The sequence below is a fragment of the Olea europaea genome, unplaced genomic scaffold (genome assembly GCF_002742605.1).
Source record: "Olea europaea var. sylvestris unplaced genomic scaffold, O_europaea_v1 scaffold1001, whole genome shotgun sequence".
NCBI classification, from domain to species: domain Eukaryota; kingdom Viridiplantae; phylum Streptophyta; class Magnoliopsida; order Lamiales; family Oleaceae; genus Olea; species Olea europaea.
Genome location: NW_019227325.1, coordinates 240,432 through 254,793, shown reverse-complemented (window position 1 = coordinate 254,793; position 14,362 = coordinate 240,432). Strand labels below are relative to the sequence as shown.

The window sequence follows — 14,362 nt, the reverse complement described above, 5'->3', positions numbered from 1 at the left end:
GGGCTACGTAGCAATATTCAATTACTTTAGGTAGCTGGACTTGGATTTTTCCTCCAAATTCATTAACTCCAACCTTTTAGCTTTATCCATAGCATTTACGCGTATAAACTCCATGCAAACGCCCTTATAAATACCCGCCCTCTGCTCTCTCAAAATTCACACTCTTTTCATGTAAGTTCACTGCAAATAGATATAGTGAGAGAAATCTATACATACACAATTTCTAAAGTGAGAAAGTGAAGAGTTAAATTATATATCCATGGAGGTTGATGGAAGCAAATTGAGTACTGTTGTGCCAGAACCACCACTTGTGTCACCACAAGAGCCGTTGCGAAAACTCATTCCGGTGGCGGCCATAGCAGCGGGGGTGCAATTCGGGTGGGCCCTTCAGCTCTCTTTGTTGACTCCGTACGTGCAGCTTCTGGGTATTCCCCATGCCTGGGCTGCCTTCATCTGGCTGTGTGGGCCTGTTTCCGGCTTGTTCGTGCAGCCGATTGTTGGCCACTACAGTGACAATTGCTCCTCCCGCTTTGGGCGCCGCCGCCCCTTTATAGCGGCCGGTGCCGCACTTGTCGCCATCGCCGTTTTCCTAATTGGGTTTGCCGCGGATATTGGTCACGCCTCCGGTGACCCCCTCGGCAACGACGGCAAGACAGCGAAGCCCCGGGCCATTGCTGTGTTTGTCGTCGGATTTTGGATCCTTGACGTAGCCAACAACATGTTACAGGTAAATTATATACGTGATTACTTAAAAATTTCAACTCCGTATGCATGCGGGTTAAATTCCCACTTTTTATTAAAATTAAAATTAAAAAAAAAAATTGGATTTAACTTTTTCCTTTTATTTATGTTTTCTATCAATTTGAGAAGATAAATTAATGGATTAATAATTTTGCATTTGAATTTAACTTGTTTTGGCACTTTTTGATTGCTTTGTGCTTTTTTTGTTGAAAAAAAAATCTTATTGTACTTTATCCGTTCACTGAAAAAGTGACAATCCAGAATGGGTTAATGTGGAAAGTTCAGCTGAAACAAGAAATGTATAGAAATATATAGAATATAAGAAAAATTATGAATAATTTCTTCAATTACTTTGCTCTGTTTATTTATTTATTTATTTTTTGTGCAGGGGCCTTGCAGAGCCCTGTTGGCTGATCTTTCTGGTGGAAATGCTCAGAAAATGAGGACTGGAAATGCTTTTTTTTCTTTCTTCATGGCGGTGGGGAACGTGCTCGGTTATGCAGCCGGATCATACACTCACTTGTTCAAAATATTTCCATTTACCAAAACAAAAGCCTGTGATATATATTGCGCAAATCTCAAGAGCTGTTTTTTCCTCTCAATATTTCTCTTGTTGACTCTAACAATATTGGCTTTGATTATTGTGCGTGAAACGGCTGCTGTCCCTTCACAGGCGGAGCCACCGGAAAACAGAGGTCAGGGGCTGGTTAAGAAAAGTAAAATACCAGTTTTTGGGGAGTTATTTGGTGCATTGAAGGGGTTGCCTAAGCCCATGAGGATTTTGCTCTTGGTGACTTGTTTAAATTGGATTGCTTGGTTCCCTTTCTTGTTGTTCGACACTGATTGGATGGGGAAGGAGGTGTACGGAGGGCAGGTGGGGGTAGGGAAGTTGTACGACCATGGGGTGCGTGCAGGGGCACTCGGGCTGATGCTGAGTGCTGTGGTGTTGGGGTGCACCTCCCTCGCTCTTGAGTTATTTGCGCGTGGACTTGGTGGGGTGAAGCGGCTTTGGGGTGTTGCCAACTTCTTATTAGCCATTTGCTTGGCCATGACCGTCTTGGTCACCAAATTGGCAGAGTCTACGCGCCGACATGCCATCCATAATGGTGATGCTAATCCACCACCGGTCACTGGCGTCAAGGTCGGTGCTTTGGCCCTCTTTGCTATTCTTGGCATTCCTCAAGCGGTGAGTTCTCTCTTTGCACAATCATAATCTTGATCTTTTGGTTATTCTAATCTTCTTGTATTCTTGCGCACGCGGGCACCGAACTTATTTATTTCATAATTTGGTAATCTTGTTAAAAATCGAAAGGAAATATTAATGACCAAATTTGACTTTCTGGCTAGCAACCAAAAGAGAAAGGGAGGTGAATTTTGTTCTTTCTACTTAATTTCTAAGCAACCATTTGGTACACTGATCAGAATGCATTGAATATCCGCCTTTCTAACATGTGATTTGTGGCAATCCAATTAGGAATAGTTCAAAATCATACATATAGAACAGTTGGCTTAAAGGAATGCCTTGTGTTGCTTAACTTTTGAGTGGTTTGTTCAAAATCATACATATAGAACAGTTGGCTTAAAGGAATGCCTAGTGTTGCTTAACTTTTTTGAGTGGCTTGTTGGTTGAGCTCTTGACTTTGTTGATCTTGAAGGGCACATGGGAAATACCCTTTATTAATTGCTAGCCTTAATTAATTAACGTATTATCTCCAATGGAGTCCTAATTAATTCTATTGAGGTTGGTTTTGAACACACAGCACGAAACAAGGAATTTAAGCGAAAACATTAAGAGCACGAATTTTGGAATCCACCAAATTATGAAAAGAATAAATTTGTGACTTTTATTAATGAAAAGATGATAAAAAAAGAAATAACTAACCCCATATTTATAAGGGTTTACAAGGTAACCTAGTTCAAGATGATTAAAATTAATGAAAATCTAATTTATACAAACTAAAATTAAAAAGAATTTGAAGTAAACTAAATGACAAAAATAGTGCTAAAACTTTAGAAGTAGTTTTCGAGTCCTAAACGAACTCCAATTGTCGAGATCCATAGTACATTGCAGTAAAACGACGAGTTCTACTTGTCTCGTCGTTCTCTTTTTCGAAATGTTATTATGGGTCCAAACCAAAGTTCGGATGCTCTCTTTGTTCTATTACCTTTTTCCCATTTGGATCTAATTTTTTATCAATCCATTCAACAATCTGTTTTATATCAGAAAACTTTGATTTGAATCATATATACTGATGATCAGTCTAATTATTGGTCAGATCATTTGAGAAATTAAATAATTTAGTAGCTTACATTTCTTTCATTTTTGTATAGGTGACCTTCAGCATTCCATTCGCTCTAGCGTCTATATTTTCTAGTGATTCTGGGGCAGGACAAGGTAATTGTTGCAAACATGTTGAGGTTATTTCAATTTTTTACTCCTGCCATCGAAAAAGGATTTACATAGTCGACGCTTACTGAAAATAAGATTTAGTTTGTAGTTGTTAAACATTGATTGTCATAATTTACTTTCAGGTCTGTCACTTGGAGTTCTAAATCTTGCAATAGTTATACCACAGGTAAGGATTAATAATCTATTAAGATCTTGCTTTCTTTAATTGTTTTACCATGACGTGCATTAATGAGAATACCTTATTCCTCTAATAGATGGTGGTGTCAGTGCTAAGCGGACCATGGGATGCCTTGTTTGGAGACGGTAACTTACCGGCATTCATTGTGGGTGCGGTGGCAGCTGCGGCTAGCGGAATATTTGCGCTCACCCTGCTTCCATCTTTACCTTCTGATGTTTCGCCAGCCAAGGCCATGATCGCCGGAGGATTTCATTGAAATATCAATGTATCATAAGCTAGCTAGTTTGTTTTCCTTCTCCTACCTTGTTTATGGGTGTTGTGTTAATCCTTTTCTCTTTTCACCTTTCGACCAAAACTTCGGCATTTTTTAGCCAAGGACATCAACTTAACTATGATAAGTGTGATTTTGTAATGTTTGGACCGTAGCGTGCAATGGGGAGCAAGGTATGGACTCCCTCTACCAATTTTTCCCAAGAACATGATATTTTCCTCTTTTGTTTTCCTTCTGGACTAGGACTCACGACATTTTTAGTTAACGATAGTAACTTACTTAAATAAATAGCCACAACATACAATGTCGACAGGATAAAATCAAAAGTGAGATGGTAGTATGATTTTATGATAATTGTACACTTTGTTTACGTCAAAACTTGAGGCATATTCAGTCAATGATATTGGGTAATGCATAATATACAATATTGGTAAATCATAATTAAAAAGGATAACTTTCTATGAGAGACCAGAAGGATCACAATGTGGTACAATGTTACTATAATGACATGCTTCCATGTTTACCTTCTGGTGTTTCGTCAACAGAGGAAATGATCACTAGAGGATTTCATTGACGTATCAGTATAACCTAATTAACTAGTTTTATTTTTTTCTTCCTGCCAAATTTAATGTTTTTTTTTTCCCTTTTTTTCTATTTTTTATCCCTTTGGACCAAATACCTCAGCATTTTTTAGCCAGAGATGTTACATAATGTATGATTTTGTAACAATTGGACCATAGTGTGGAATGGTTATCAAAGGTATGAACTCCTGATGTATTCAATGTGATACCCAATAATTAGCGAGGTATGGACTCCCTCAACAGACGTATCCAATGTAATGAACCCAATAATTACATATATAAGATAGAAATTGTATTTTCCTCCCCGCTCCCCTCCCCCTCCTTTTTTTTGTACTAAAACATGGACAGCTTTACGTGGGTGTTCTTAATTAATATTTTAATGAACTTTAAAGGATTATAAATTCTAATGAATTTTGTGGATTTAAATAGATTTTTACAAATTTCATTAGAATCTCATCAAGTATAGTAAAATTTCAAAAGATTTGCTTATGTATTTTTAAATTTGAAATCCATCAAAATCTTTTAAAATCATCCTATTAATGAAATCTTTATAAATCCACTAATTATTGAGGGTGCCTAAATTTTAAAGGATTTCATTAAAATTTAATAAAATCTCAATTGAAGACACTTTTTAAATTTAGAATGCCTTGTAAAATCTATCACAATTTCAATTGATAACACCCCTTTTAGTTAAATACTTTTGCCCCTGTTTGTCAACCATTCTTTCTCATTCTTTCAGATTCTTTTTTCTACGGTACTCATTTTCAACCACATATTCTTCATTAAAATAATATTATATGTAAATAAAAAACTTTTCATTCTATTTTAACCACATATTTCAACATTAATCACTATTTCATAATACATTCTTCCCAAATAATGGGTGACAAACACACACCCTAACATAGTAAGGATCCCAATAGTTACATGAGATAGAAGATGATAATTTCCTCCTCCTTCCTTCTCTTTTTTTTTTTTATTTTTTTATTTTTTTTGGGTGCTAAAACATGGACATCTTTAGTTAATATTATTAACTTAATATGCTATTAGTAGTAGATTGATCTCGATGTTATACATATTGATAGAATAAAATCAAAAGAAATTGTTTATAAAACAAATAATAACGATAAGATCAACTTCATGATAATTCTATTATTATTGTTGTTGTTATACGTTATTATTATTTTTTGGTTGGCAAAACTTAGCATACTCAATACTCCTTGTCACTATTTAATTGACACACATGTTTGAGAATTAAGACTGAAATACAATAAAAATTACTTAATTCCATCCTCCACAAATAATAGAGCTTTTTGGAACCATCACTTGTTAATTGGAGTTGGCTTTCTTTACATCTTTGTCATTGGTCCCCTAATTTTCTAAGGATTCGTTTAATTGTAAAGATAGAATTTGGGTGGAAAGAAAACGAATTCCAAAAAATTGAATTGTCTAGAAATTGTTTTTTTGAGAATTGTCAATTTTTGTATTTGATTGGTATAATTTTCCACATAAAAAATATTGAAATTGAAAGTGTTTTTTTAGGGTTCACTTGGCTTTGTTTTACATGAAAATTGTCAATTAAAGGGATCAAATTTACTGGTATTGGGGATAGAATTTGTTTTTATTGCCAAAAAAAAGAAAAAAGAAAAATTATCTATCTTTTAATTTTCGTTTGACTTTATTTTACATGAAAATTATCAATTAAAGAAAAATACAATAATTCTTAAAATTTGTTTCCATTACAAAAAAAATAAAAATATTAAAATAATAAAAAATAAAATCCGTTAACAATAGATTGGAAAATCAAGAAAATACCAATTTCCAAGACAACTAAGAAAATCGAATTCTATGAAAAATAAAACCTATCAAACACACAAAATTGGAAGAAGATGGTCTTCGAATTCCATAGAATATGGAATTCGAACCAATCAAACATGCCCTAATAGAATAATTTGTTTGTGATTTAATACAAACATATCATTAACTCCTCATTAAATTATTAAGTGAAGTTATTTATAATTTGTTTATAATCGAGTAAATTACTTTTAATCCATATCCAGGGCATTAAATTATAAAATATGCTTTAATACTTTAGAATCATCAAGTATACATTTCTGTTATTGAAAATAAGGATAAAATTATGTTCAAGGATACTAAGACGCCAATAGTCCCTTGGTATAGTTAGCTGGCAATTATATGCTGGTGTGTTGGATGGCACAAAAATTAGGGTTTTGAATCTTTTGATACTAAAAAAGGGCCGCGACAAGTCCTTGTCAGGGCTGGCAATTATATGCTGGTGTGTTGGATGGTGCAGCAATTAAGGTTTTGATACAAAAAAAGGGAGTGAATTATTCAAATAGTTATTAAACTTTGTAAAGTATTTTCAGGGATTACTGAATTTTAAAAATCATTCAATTTCTCATTGAACTTTGTAAAAAGTTCCCACGAGATCACTAAATTTTAAAAATTACTTAATTCATCATTGAACTTTGCAAAAGGTTTCCCAAGGGCCAATGGGGTGATTTTTAAAGTTCAATGACCCCGTGGAAATCTTTTATAAAGTTCAATGATGAACAAGATGATTTTTAAAGTCAATGACCCCATGAAAACATTTTTCAAAGTTTAATGATGAATTGAGTAATTCTTCTTTCATGTACATGCCGAGCTCCTTTTCTCCTTGGTCCACAAAAACAAAATGTAGGATTGGTGTAACTTTAAAGTTCATTGATCCCGTGAAACTTTTTACAAAGTGCAATGACCATTTGTGTAATTCACTCCAAAGAAAGGGGACTTGTCACAACCTCTGCCGCAGTAGCACGATCCCAATAATTATACCATTTGTACAATAGGACCATACTTGTTGTACATACAACCCCCTCATGAATATTTTATTATTGGTGGGTTGAGGGGGCTATACACAAGTATAATGTATAACCACCTTAACCCTCATACAATATTAGATGACAATATTGGTTGACAATGTTGTTTTATCTAAAAATTGTAATGACGACATGCCACATAACATGTTTTGACCAATATTGTACATTAAGCATGATTTATTTGATAATGACTATAGGAGAATGAAAGCGTGTAGCTAAACACAATGTTGTTTCAGTACAACATGTGACAATCACGAGTGGGCTGTCAAATTGTGTTCCAATCTAAAATATCGACATTATGACTGCAAATAAATGTAGGAGATGAAGCCGCTAACCAACCTCTCAGATGGCTTTTCTTTCACCGAACACGTAACTACTTCTTCGCATTAATATTTGCTACCCTCTCTCAAAAATTCAGACCCATCTCACCGAATCAAGTATTTAATTCATCTACCAATTCTCCCCTTAAGATTTTTTTTTTTCAACTTTTCATCATTTCACACCCAAATTCTTACTTTTTCCCATGGATTGTTCTGAACCAATTGCTGAAACACCGGCTGCTGCGTACAAGCTTCTTTTCAAAGCGGTCATTGCAATCCCTACATGGCATTATTTTCTAGCAATGCTGTTGTTATGTATGATTTTTTTGTACAATTTATTCGAGTTTCATTTCTTACATGACCTTTTCACCGGATTTTGGGGAAGTCGGGTTGTCTTGACATATAATTCCTCATCGGATCTATACCGGGGAGTTGTATCCAAGTGTAGGACGCTTCATGGAAGGTACAGTTATTGATTTCAGCCATGTGCGTGAGGTGATTTTTTTGCTGCAATGTGGAATGTGGCAAGAATTTACATGTAAACTTGCGTTATATCTTAGGTATTGCTTGCAAAAATTTGGAAAACTAAGCAAGTTTGGGCCGATGGGAAGCCGGATGATCGTCATTTTTATGTATATTTGTGACCGCATTTGGTATAGTTAGCTAAAATATGAGCGTGAGAGTTGGAGTTGGAGGGTGGTTTTCTTGCAGCTGAAGCCTTAAGCATTAACGATTTGTGCAATGTGGATAGCATTTACATGAAAATTGCGTTATCGCTTTATCATTGCTTACAAAAATTTCGAAAACTAGTAAGTTTGGGCTGATGTGAAGTCGGATCATTGTCATTTTTTCGTATATTTGTGTTTCTATGATTGGTTTAGTTAGCTAAAATGTGTAAAAGTAGGTGGTTTTGTTGCTGATAGAGCCTTAAGCGTAGACAACATTTTTATTTTTATTTTGGGGCAATGTAGAGAGAATTTACATGAGAACTTGCATTCTAGCATACTTCTTACTTGCAAAAAATTCAAAAACTAGCAAGTTTGGGCCAGTGGAATCCAGATCATTATTGTCTTTATGCAAATTTTTGTTGGCATTATTGGTTTAATCAGCTAAAATTTATTTACTATTCTTGAGTTGAATAGGTATTTGGCTACACCCTGGCTCTCAAGTCCTCACATTCAAACTTCTTTTCTGAACTTCTTTGGAAGGCCTCCAAGAGTTTGCTATAAAAGGTGAAGTTTTCTTCTTCTTCTTCTTCTCATAAATTAATTGAAATGGTCATGCCTTGAAGGCTTTTTAATTTAGTTTCTTCACAATTTTCAATAAGTTCTAAATAAGATTATGTCACTGTACATAGTAGCACAGTTATAAAAACCTAAGTATATAATTTAAATATTAAGAGTAAATTGTGTGTATCATGAGTTTTATTTGATCCATCCTTAAATAAGTTATGTACTGTTTTTAAGGGAGTTTACTTAGTGAAGTAATTGCAGTTTTATATGATCTTTTTGTTATGGAAGCTTAGTCAAGAGGAAGCATTATGTGACTCACAAGAATATTGTGGGCTATGAAGAAAGCACATATGGAAGAACTTATTGTTTGTCGAGTTCAAATAATGTGTTAAAGCAGAAATCTTCTTTAAATTGCATTACTGTCTTTTCCGGAATAAATTAGTTTGGAAACATCAAATTCTTCTAATGATATAGAGGGATTAAGGAGAATTTAAAAATTCTCTGATTTGTTGTGTGATATATGGAGACCTAGTGAGCTGAAGAAAGATGTAGTATAACATGGGTGCAAGTTAACCAATACTGTATGGCTAGTTTCAGTTCATAGAGTTAAGGTTAATGATGAATCACCGGGAGAGATGGAGGAAATGAAGGAAGCCATCAGTGAGGATCATTTCAAAAAGCGGATCATTATATGCAATATCAAGTTAAGTCCGAGTCTAGCTCTTCTGCTTTTGCAGTTTCTAAACTCGCTGCTTGAACTGGAACTGACTTTAAAAGTAGCCCACATATGAGTGTAAAGATGTACTGATGATGGAAATTTTTTCATTGAAGCTTTTTTTAAACATTTTATAACGTATTGAACTGAACTTAAATTTAAAAATAGTGAAAGATAGATAAGTGATATACTCCTGTATTCTTTATGTTCATTGTACTTTTTGATTGTGGAGAATTTCTGTACGCGATCCTCATTTTTGATTGAAGGAGTTCCCTATAAAGCGTAGGTGCATGATATAATTTACCAAACATCTGCATGATGTGATTCTGATATCGAATGTTTGAGACATAAAAGAATCTGTCTTCTGTTGAAAAATGAAGCCTTCATCATGACTGACCAGTCTGACCCAGATGTTCTTCATTTCTATAAATTGTTTTCTTCTGTTCTTCACTGTATATCAAGATGACTCACTGATGTTCATAACTGACGTAGATAAGATTCTATTTACTGTACTATATATAACACATGCTTGTTCCTTGTGATTTACTTGAGAATCGTCAGTTGCGTTTAAGATGAAAATATTCTTTATCCAAATTTTATTGCTAAATTCATAGGAAGTATTAAGTATTGCAGATATTGTTATTTGGAACAGTGTGACTTAGAGATTATGTATATCTAATGTGTCTCTGGTTCTCAGACAGTTGTTTCATGCATCGGATGGTGGGACTTTTGCTCTGGATTGGCTGAGGCATTTTGATGGTAAAGAAAATGATATCATAGTGGTTAAATGATCTTGTTGCTAAAGCAGATAGAAGATACAAAGACATTTTGTTAATGAAAATATTGCTATAATATCGCTGAAATTTGGTGTAGGCCTGATGCATATTTTGCAATATATCTTTTTTATTTGGTAGTGTCCGGAGTATTCACTCACAGAAATCAGGACATTAGTAAAGATGATACTACTCCTATTGTGGTTATGATTCCAGGACTAACAAGTGATTCTGCTTCTCCTGTAAGTATCGAATTCTGCCTTTACTCTTTATTAAAAAGATGTCTTGAAATGGTACCTACATTTTCCGTTCTTATGTTATATATGAAGTTTGATACTGTCCGTGGTCCATATTTTGTTCATATAAGCTTGAGTTGCGTGTGAAGAAAAAAATGTGAAGAACTATATAATAACAAGAAAGAAATATATGGTTACCAAGGTTGGACAGCATTCAGCCTGTGAGCTTGATGTGTGTTTGTCGTTAATTTGTGCAATTTTTCATCATGGGATACTCAGCTTAGTTAGCAAATGCCTAAAAGGAAAAAAAATTGCACTGATAAAGATACATAAATAGGATAATGACTTTTTAATGAGTGAATGGAGCTATACTTCGTCCATTGAAATTCTGTAGTATTTGGATCATATTGCACTTATATTTTTGAAATTAAATGGACATTAGGTAGACTGGAAGCTCAAATCACTAGAGAATAAGGCGGGGTATTGCTTTTGTTTGCTTTAACCATGGGTAGAGTGCATCTTTCTTGTTTGTGGATCAGATTGTTTGTACTAACTTCATCTACATGTTCTGCAGTATATGAAACATCTAGCTTTCAATACGGCAAAACATGGCTGGAATGTGGTTGTCAGCAATCACCGAGGACTTGGTGGTGTCTCAGTTACTGTGAGTACTGAAGATTTAATGCACTCAATATATCAGAATATAGTTTATTTCTTCATCTTACTAAAGGTTATTATGTCCCCGATACCTCTCTTCTCTGTTGAAATAAACATCTGGTACTTTCGGTGTGTGATAGCATGTTTTAACTTTGAGTGAAGCACTATTAATATTTTCTGTTTCAGTGCTTGTGGTTCATATATCAATCAGTTCTTTAATTATTTAACTTAATTAGAGATTTTCACATCTTTGCAGACTGATTGCTTTTATAATGCGGGATGGACAGGGGATGTACGTGAAGTCATTAAGTATCTACATCAAGAATACCCAGAAGCTCCATTATTTGTTGTGGGAACTAGTATTGGTGCAAATGTTTTGGTATACTTCTTTGTCTCAAAGCAGTTTCATAGAAGCTAGTGATGGGGCTTTACTCCTGGTTTTCCAATTGTTAAAAATGCCTCAAGGTTTAAGAGCAACATGATAATCCCTCAAGGATTTTGCTTTTAAGACTGAGGCTATGCTGAAGGTATCAATGGGGAGATTTTGCTCCGTTTTATCTTTAGCTCGTGTTCCAATTAAGTATAATTTCATAAGACAGCTGGTTCTTGGATCTTTCATGTTCAAACTGAATGTATCTCAAGTATTAAATAAGTTATTTTTGTCATTCAGTTAGGCAAGAACATAATTGTACTGAAACTGAACGTTTTAGTTTCATGATCTTTTGATTTGTTACGGCATATTGCTAAGAAGCCTAACCTTCAGGGCTACTTGTGACAACATGGACGTTGCTAGCTTTTCTATGTCATGTAAACATTGAGAAATTCCTAGTGTAGGCTTTAACATCTGCAAAAGCAAAGATTATTTGTGTCTATGAACTAGTTGGTTCTCTCTAGTGGTAACACTCTTGAACGAGTCCTCTCTCTCTCTTGCGCGTTTAGATAGTTTTGCATCTGATGTTTTTGAGCATTCTTACTTCCAGAATTTATTCAATTGCTTTCCGTGCTCCATTTCTTGTTTTACCTGACGGGGAGAGGATTCCTATCATTGAGGATGACATTAGAAGTTGAAAGATGGATTTGGCGTACGCTTGAAAATCTCTTCTTTATTTCCTATAGTAGGTATCTTGCTCAGGAAAGGCCAACAATTAGTCAAACTTGTCTGAGATATTGCATTTGACAATGACAAGCTAAGCCTTATTAACAATAAATTTAGGGTCCACTACGTGAATCCTTTTAGTTCATTGCCACATCTACTGGGCAATCCAATCCAACTACACATTTAGCAACATCAAAGTCCATGTTAGCTTTGGTCAACCCTTCTTTCTTTTAACCTGTTCTATCGAGATAAAATCTTTAATGAGAGATGCCTATTAATTGTTTGTCTGAAATGGTAACTTGTAAAAGGTTTGACATGCCATGTCATGCTGCTGTTTAATGGTCATTGAAGTATTTTATTGCTTCTTTCCTTAGAGAAGAGTTAGAATATTGTAACTGGTATTCGCCTCTTAACTTGTCTCTTTCAGGTAAAATATCTTGGAGAGGATGGGGAGAATGTGCCTGTTGCAGGTGCAGCAGCAGTTTCCTCTCCTTGGGATCTTTTGGTTAGTTTACTAAACTATTATGGTTGTCATGAATGCATATTACCTGCTTTATGGACACAAGTGTAAAACACTTTGAGACAGATGTTGTAGAATTGAGTTTTTTTGGTCAGAAGATATCGGTGCTCAGAATAATCAAATACTCATTGGAGACCTCTTCCGAAACACATTTTAAGATAATAGTTGTAAATCTTTGACTATGTGGTGGAAAGTGATCAATGAGTTGTAGAATGTCTAATTATTCATCTTCTCAAATTTCTATTAATGACTAACTTGTAAGATTTGAAGAGATAATGAGCCAGAGTTGGAGAGTGTGATATTTAATGATAATGAAGAAGCTAATGGTGGTGATGTTGAAGCAAATGAAGTTCGGACAATTAAGGATTAAAATGTTTTAGTATTTTATTTAGTTTATATTGTCAGGTTTCTGTTTTTATTTTTTTATAATGTTGAAATTATGGTAAATTTTAAATTATGAAAAATACTAAACATCATTATACATAGGGTTGATCTCCTAAGCTCCGGTGCGAAGCTTATGCTAACCATCGGATGACATGGCACACTACAATAGGGGGTAGGATCCAATCCCAAAATTGATACTGTAGTTGGTAATTAGTGTAAGAATGTCATGGGGAATGCTTCTCTTGACAATATTTACAGATTGTTTTTCTCAAGCTTACACGCTTCTAAAGATGTTAAGGAGAGTTGAATTCCCTTCTAAGAATTTTCTTATTTTTCTTTTAACCATACACTATCATCCTCAAAGAATATGTTTACAAATTATAATTTTTTTTTTTTAATGATTTACTTCCATATAATTATCCAGAATATACATCATTCATTTCCATATTCCCAGATTGGTTCCAGATTTATTCGCCGAAGGCTCCTACAGAGGTTATATGACAGAGCTCTTACTATTGGCCTTCAAGGTTATGCGCAACTGTATGTAGTACAGCCTTCTGAAATATACGTGTGCGCGTCACTTGGGAAACTAACTTTATTCGGTCATTGAGCTGCAAAGACTTCAACAAACTTTTGGATAATACACTTGTTTACAATTTTCTTGCTTTATTTATATTATGTTTATAATCTCACTTGGACTTACGGAAGATATTATGGAATAACATTATAGTATTTGATTGTGCATGCAGACATAAACCGCGTTATTCTCGGCTTGCTAACTGGGAGGGAATTGAAAAGGTTGTCTTTCATATATGTCTAATAAATTCTCTAGGACTTAGGGATGTGTATTTATTTATTTATTTTCTGTATTTCTCTGAATGACATTCTTGAATCCTTGAATAATTAGACACAGAAATAAACATCCTCCTGGCTTGTGCATGAGATTTTGTATCACATAATGCTTTTCTAGTCTCTTTGTCCATGTTTCTCGTCTTTCTTCACTGGTGCTACTTATTATCTGATTGTATTTCAAGATTTAGTTATTTTCTCATGCTATATGAAGGTTAGGCTAACGTGTAATTTAACAGCCTTGTTTTTAAAAGTTTGATTGGGTACAGGGTACTGGGATCTTATCAAATTGCAACATTAAGTAGCATGACCCATGAATACGGTCGATTGCGTACTTCTTATTTGAATTTTTCTGATTAGTGATGCGGTGAATTTGATTAATCATATTATCCTTGTTCCTGGCAACTAAATTGTCTTTTCGGTTATTTCTCTGCTTTCCACAGTCACGTTCTATTCGGGATTTTGACACCCATGCCACCTGTCTTGTTGGAAATTATGAGGTTTGTATCTCTCTTCCTCT

General features: G+C 34.6%; 2 protein-coding genes across 4 annotated transcripts in view; both read left to right on the top strand.

The window, feature by feature from the left end:
* The first annotated feature begins 101 nt into the window (after window positions 1-101).
* LOC111372470 (sucrose transport protein-like) lies at window positions 102-3,822 on the top strand. The gene is made up of 5 exons (XM_022994827.1): window positions 102-727; window positions 1,130-1,927; window positions 3,073-3,136; window positions 3,274-3,317; window positions 3,406-3,822. The coding sequence occupies exons 1-5, from the start codon at window positions 260-262 to the stop codon at window positions 3,583-3,585; spliced, it is 1,554 nt and encodes a 517-aa protein (XP_022850595.1). The 5' UTR covers window positions 102-259; the 3' UTR covers window positions 3,586-3,822.
* Window positions 3,823-7,338: 3,516 nt separating this feature from the next.
* The window catches only part of LOC111372468 (embryogenesis-associated protein EMB8), a 9,652-nt gene continuing 2,628 nt past the window's right edge, over window positions 7,339-14,362 (top strand). Inside the window, exons 1-10 of one of the 3 annotated variants that reach the window (XM_022994826.1) lie at window positions 7,339-7,843; window positions 8,523-8,612; window positions 10,025-10,086; window positions 10,242-10,342; window positions 10,911-11,000; window positions 11,250-11,372; window positions 12,517-12,594; window positions 13,448-13,533; window positions 13,743-13,791; window positions 14,286-14,342. In XM_022994826.1, the coding sequence (XP_022850594.1) occupies window positions 7,584-7,843; window positions 8,523-8,612; window positions 10,025-10,086; window positions 10,242-10,342; window positions 10,911-11,000; window positions 11,250-11,372; window positions 12,517-12,594; window positions 13,448-13,533; window positions 13,743-13,791; window positions 14,286-14,342 (996 nt within the window). In that variant the 5' untranslated portion in view covers window positions 7,339-7,583. Of the gene's footprint in view, window positions 7,844-8,522; window positions 8,613-9,209; window positions 9,316-10,024; window positions 10,087-10,241; window positions 10,343-10,910; window positions 11,001-11,249; window positions 11,373-12,516; window positions 12,595-13,447; window positions 13,534-13,742; window positions 13,792-14,285; window positions 14,343-14,362 lie in introns of those variants that run through there. The other 2 variants (XM_022994824.1, XM_022994825.1) reach the window with 2 other exon arrangements.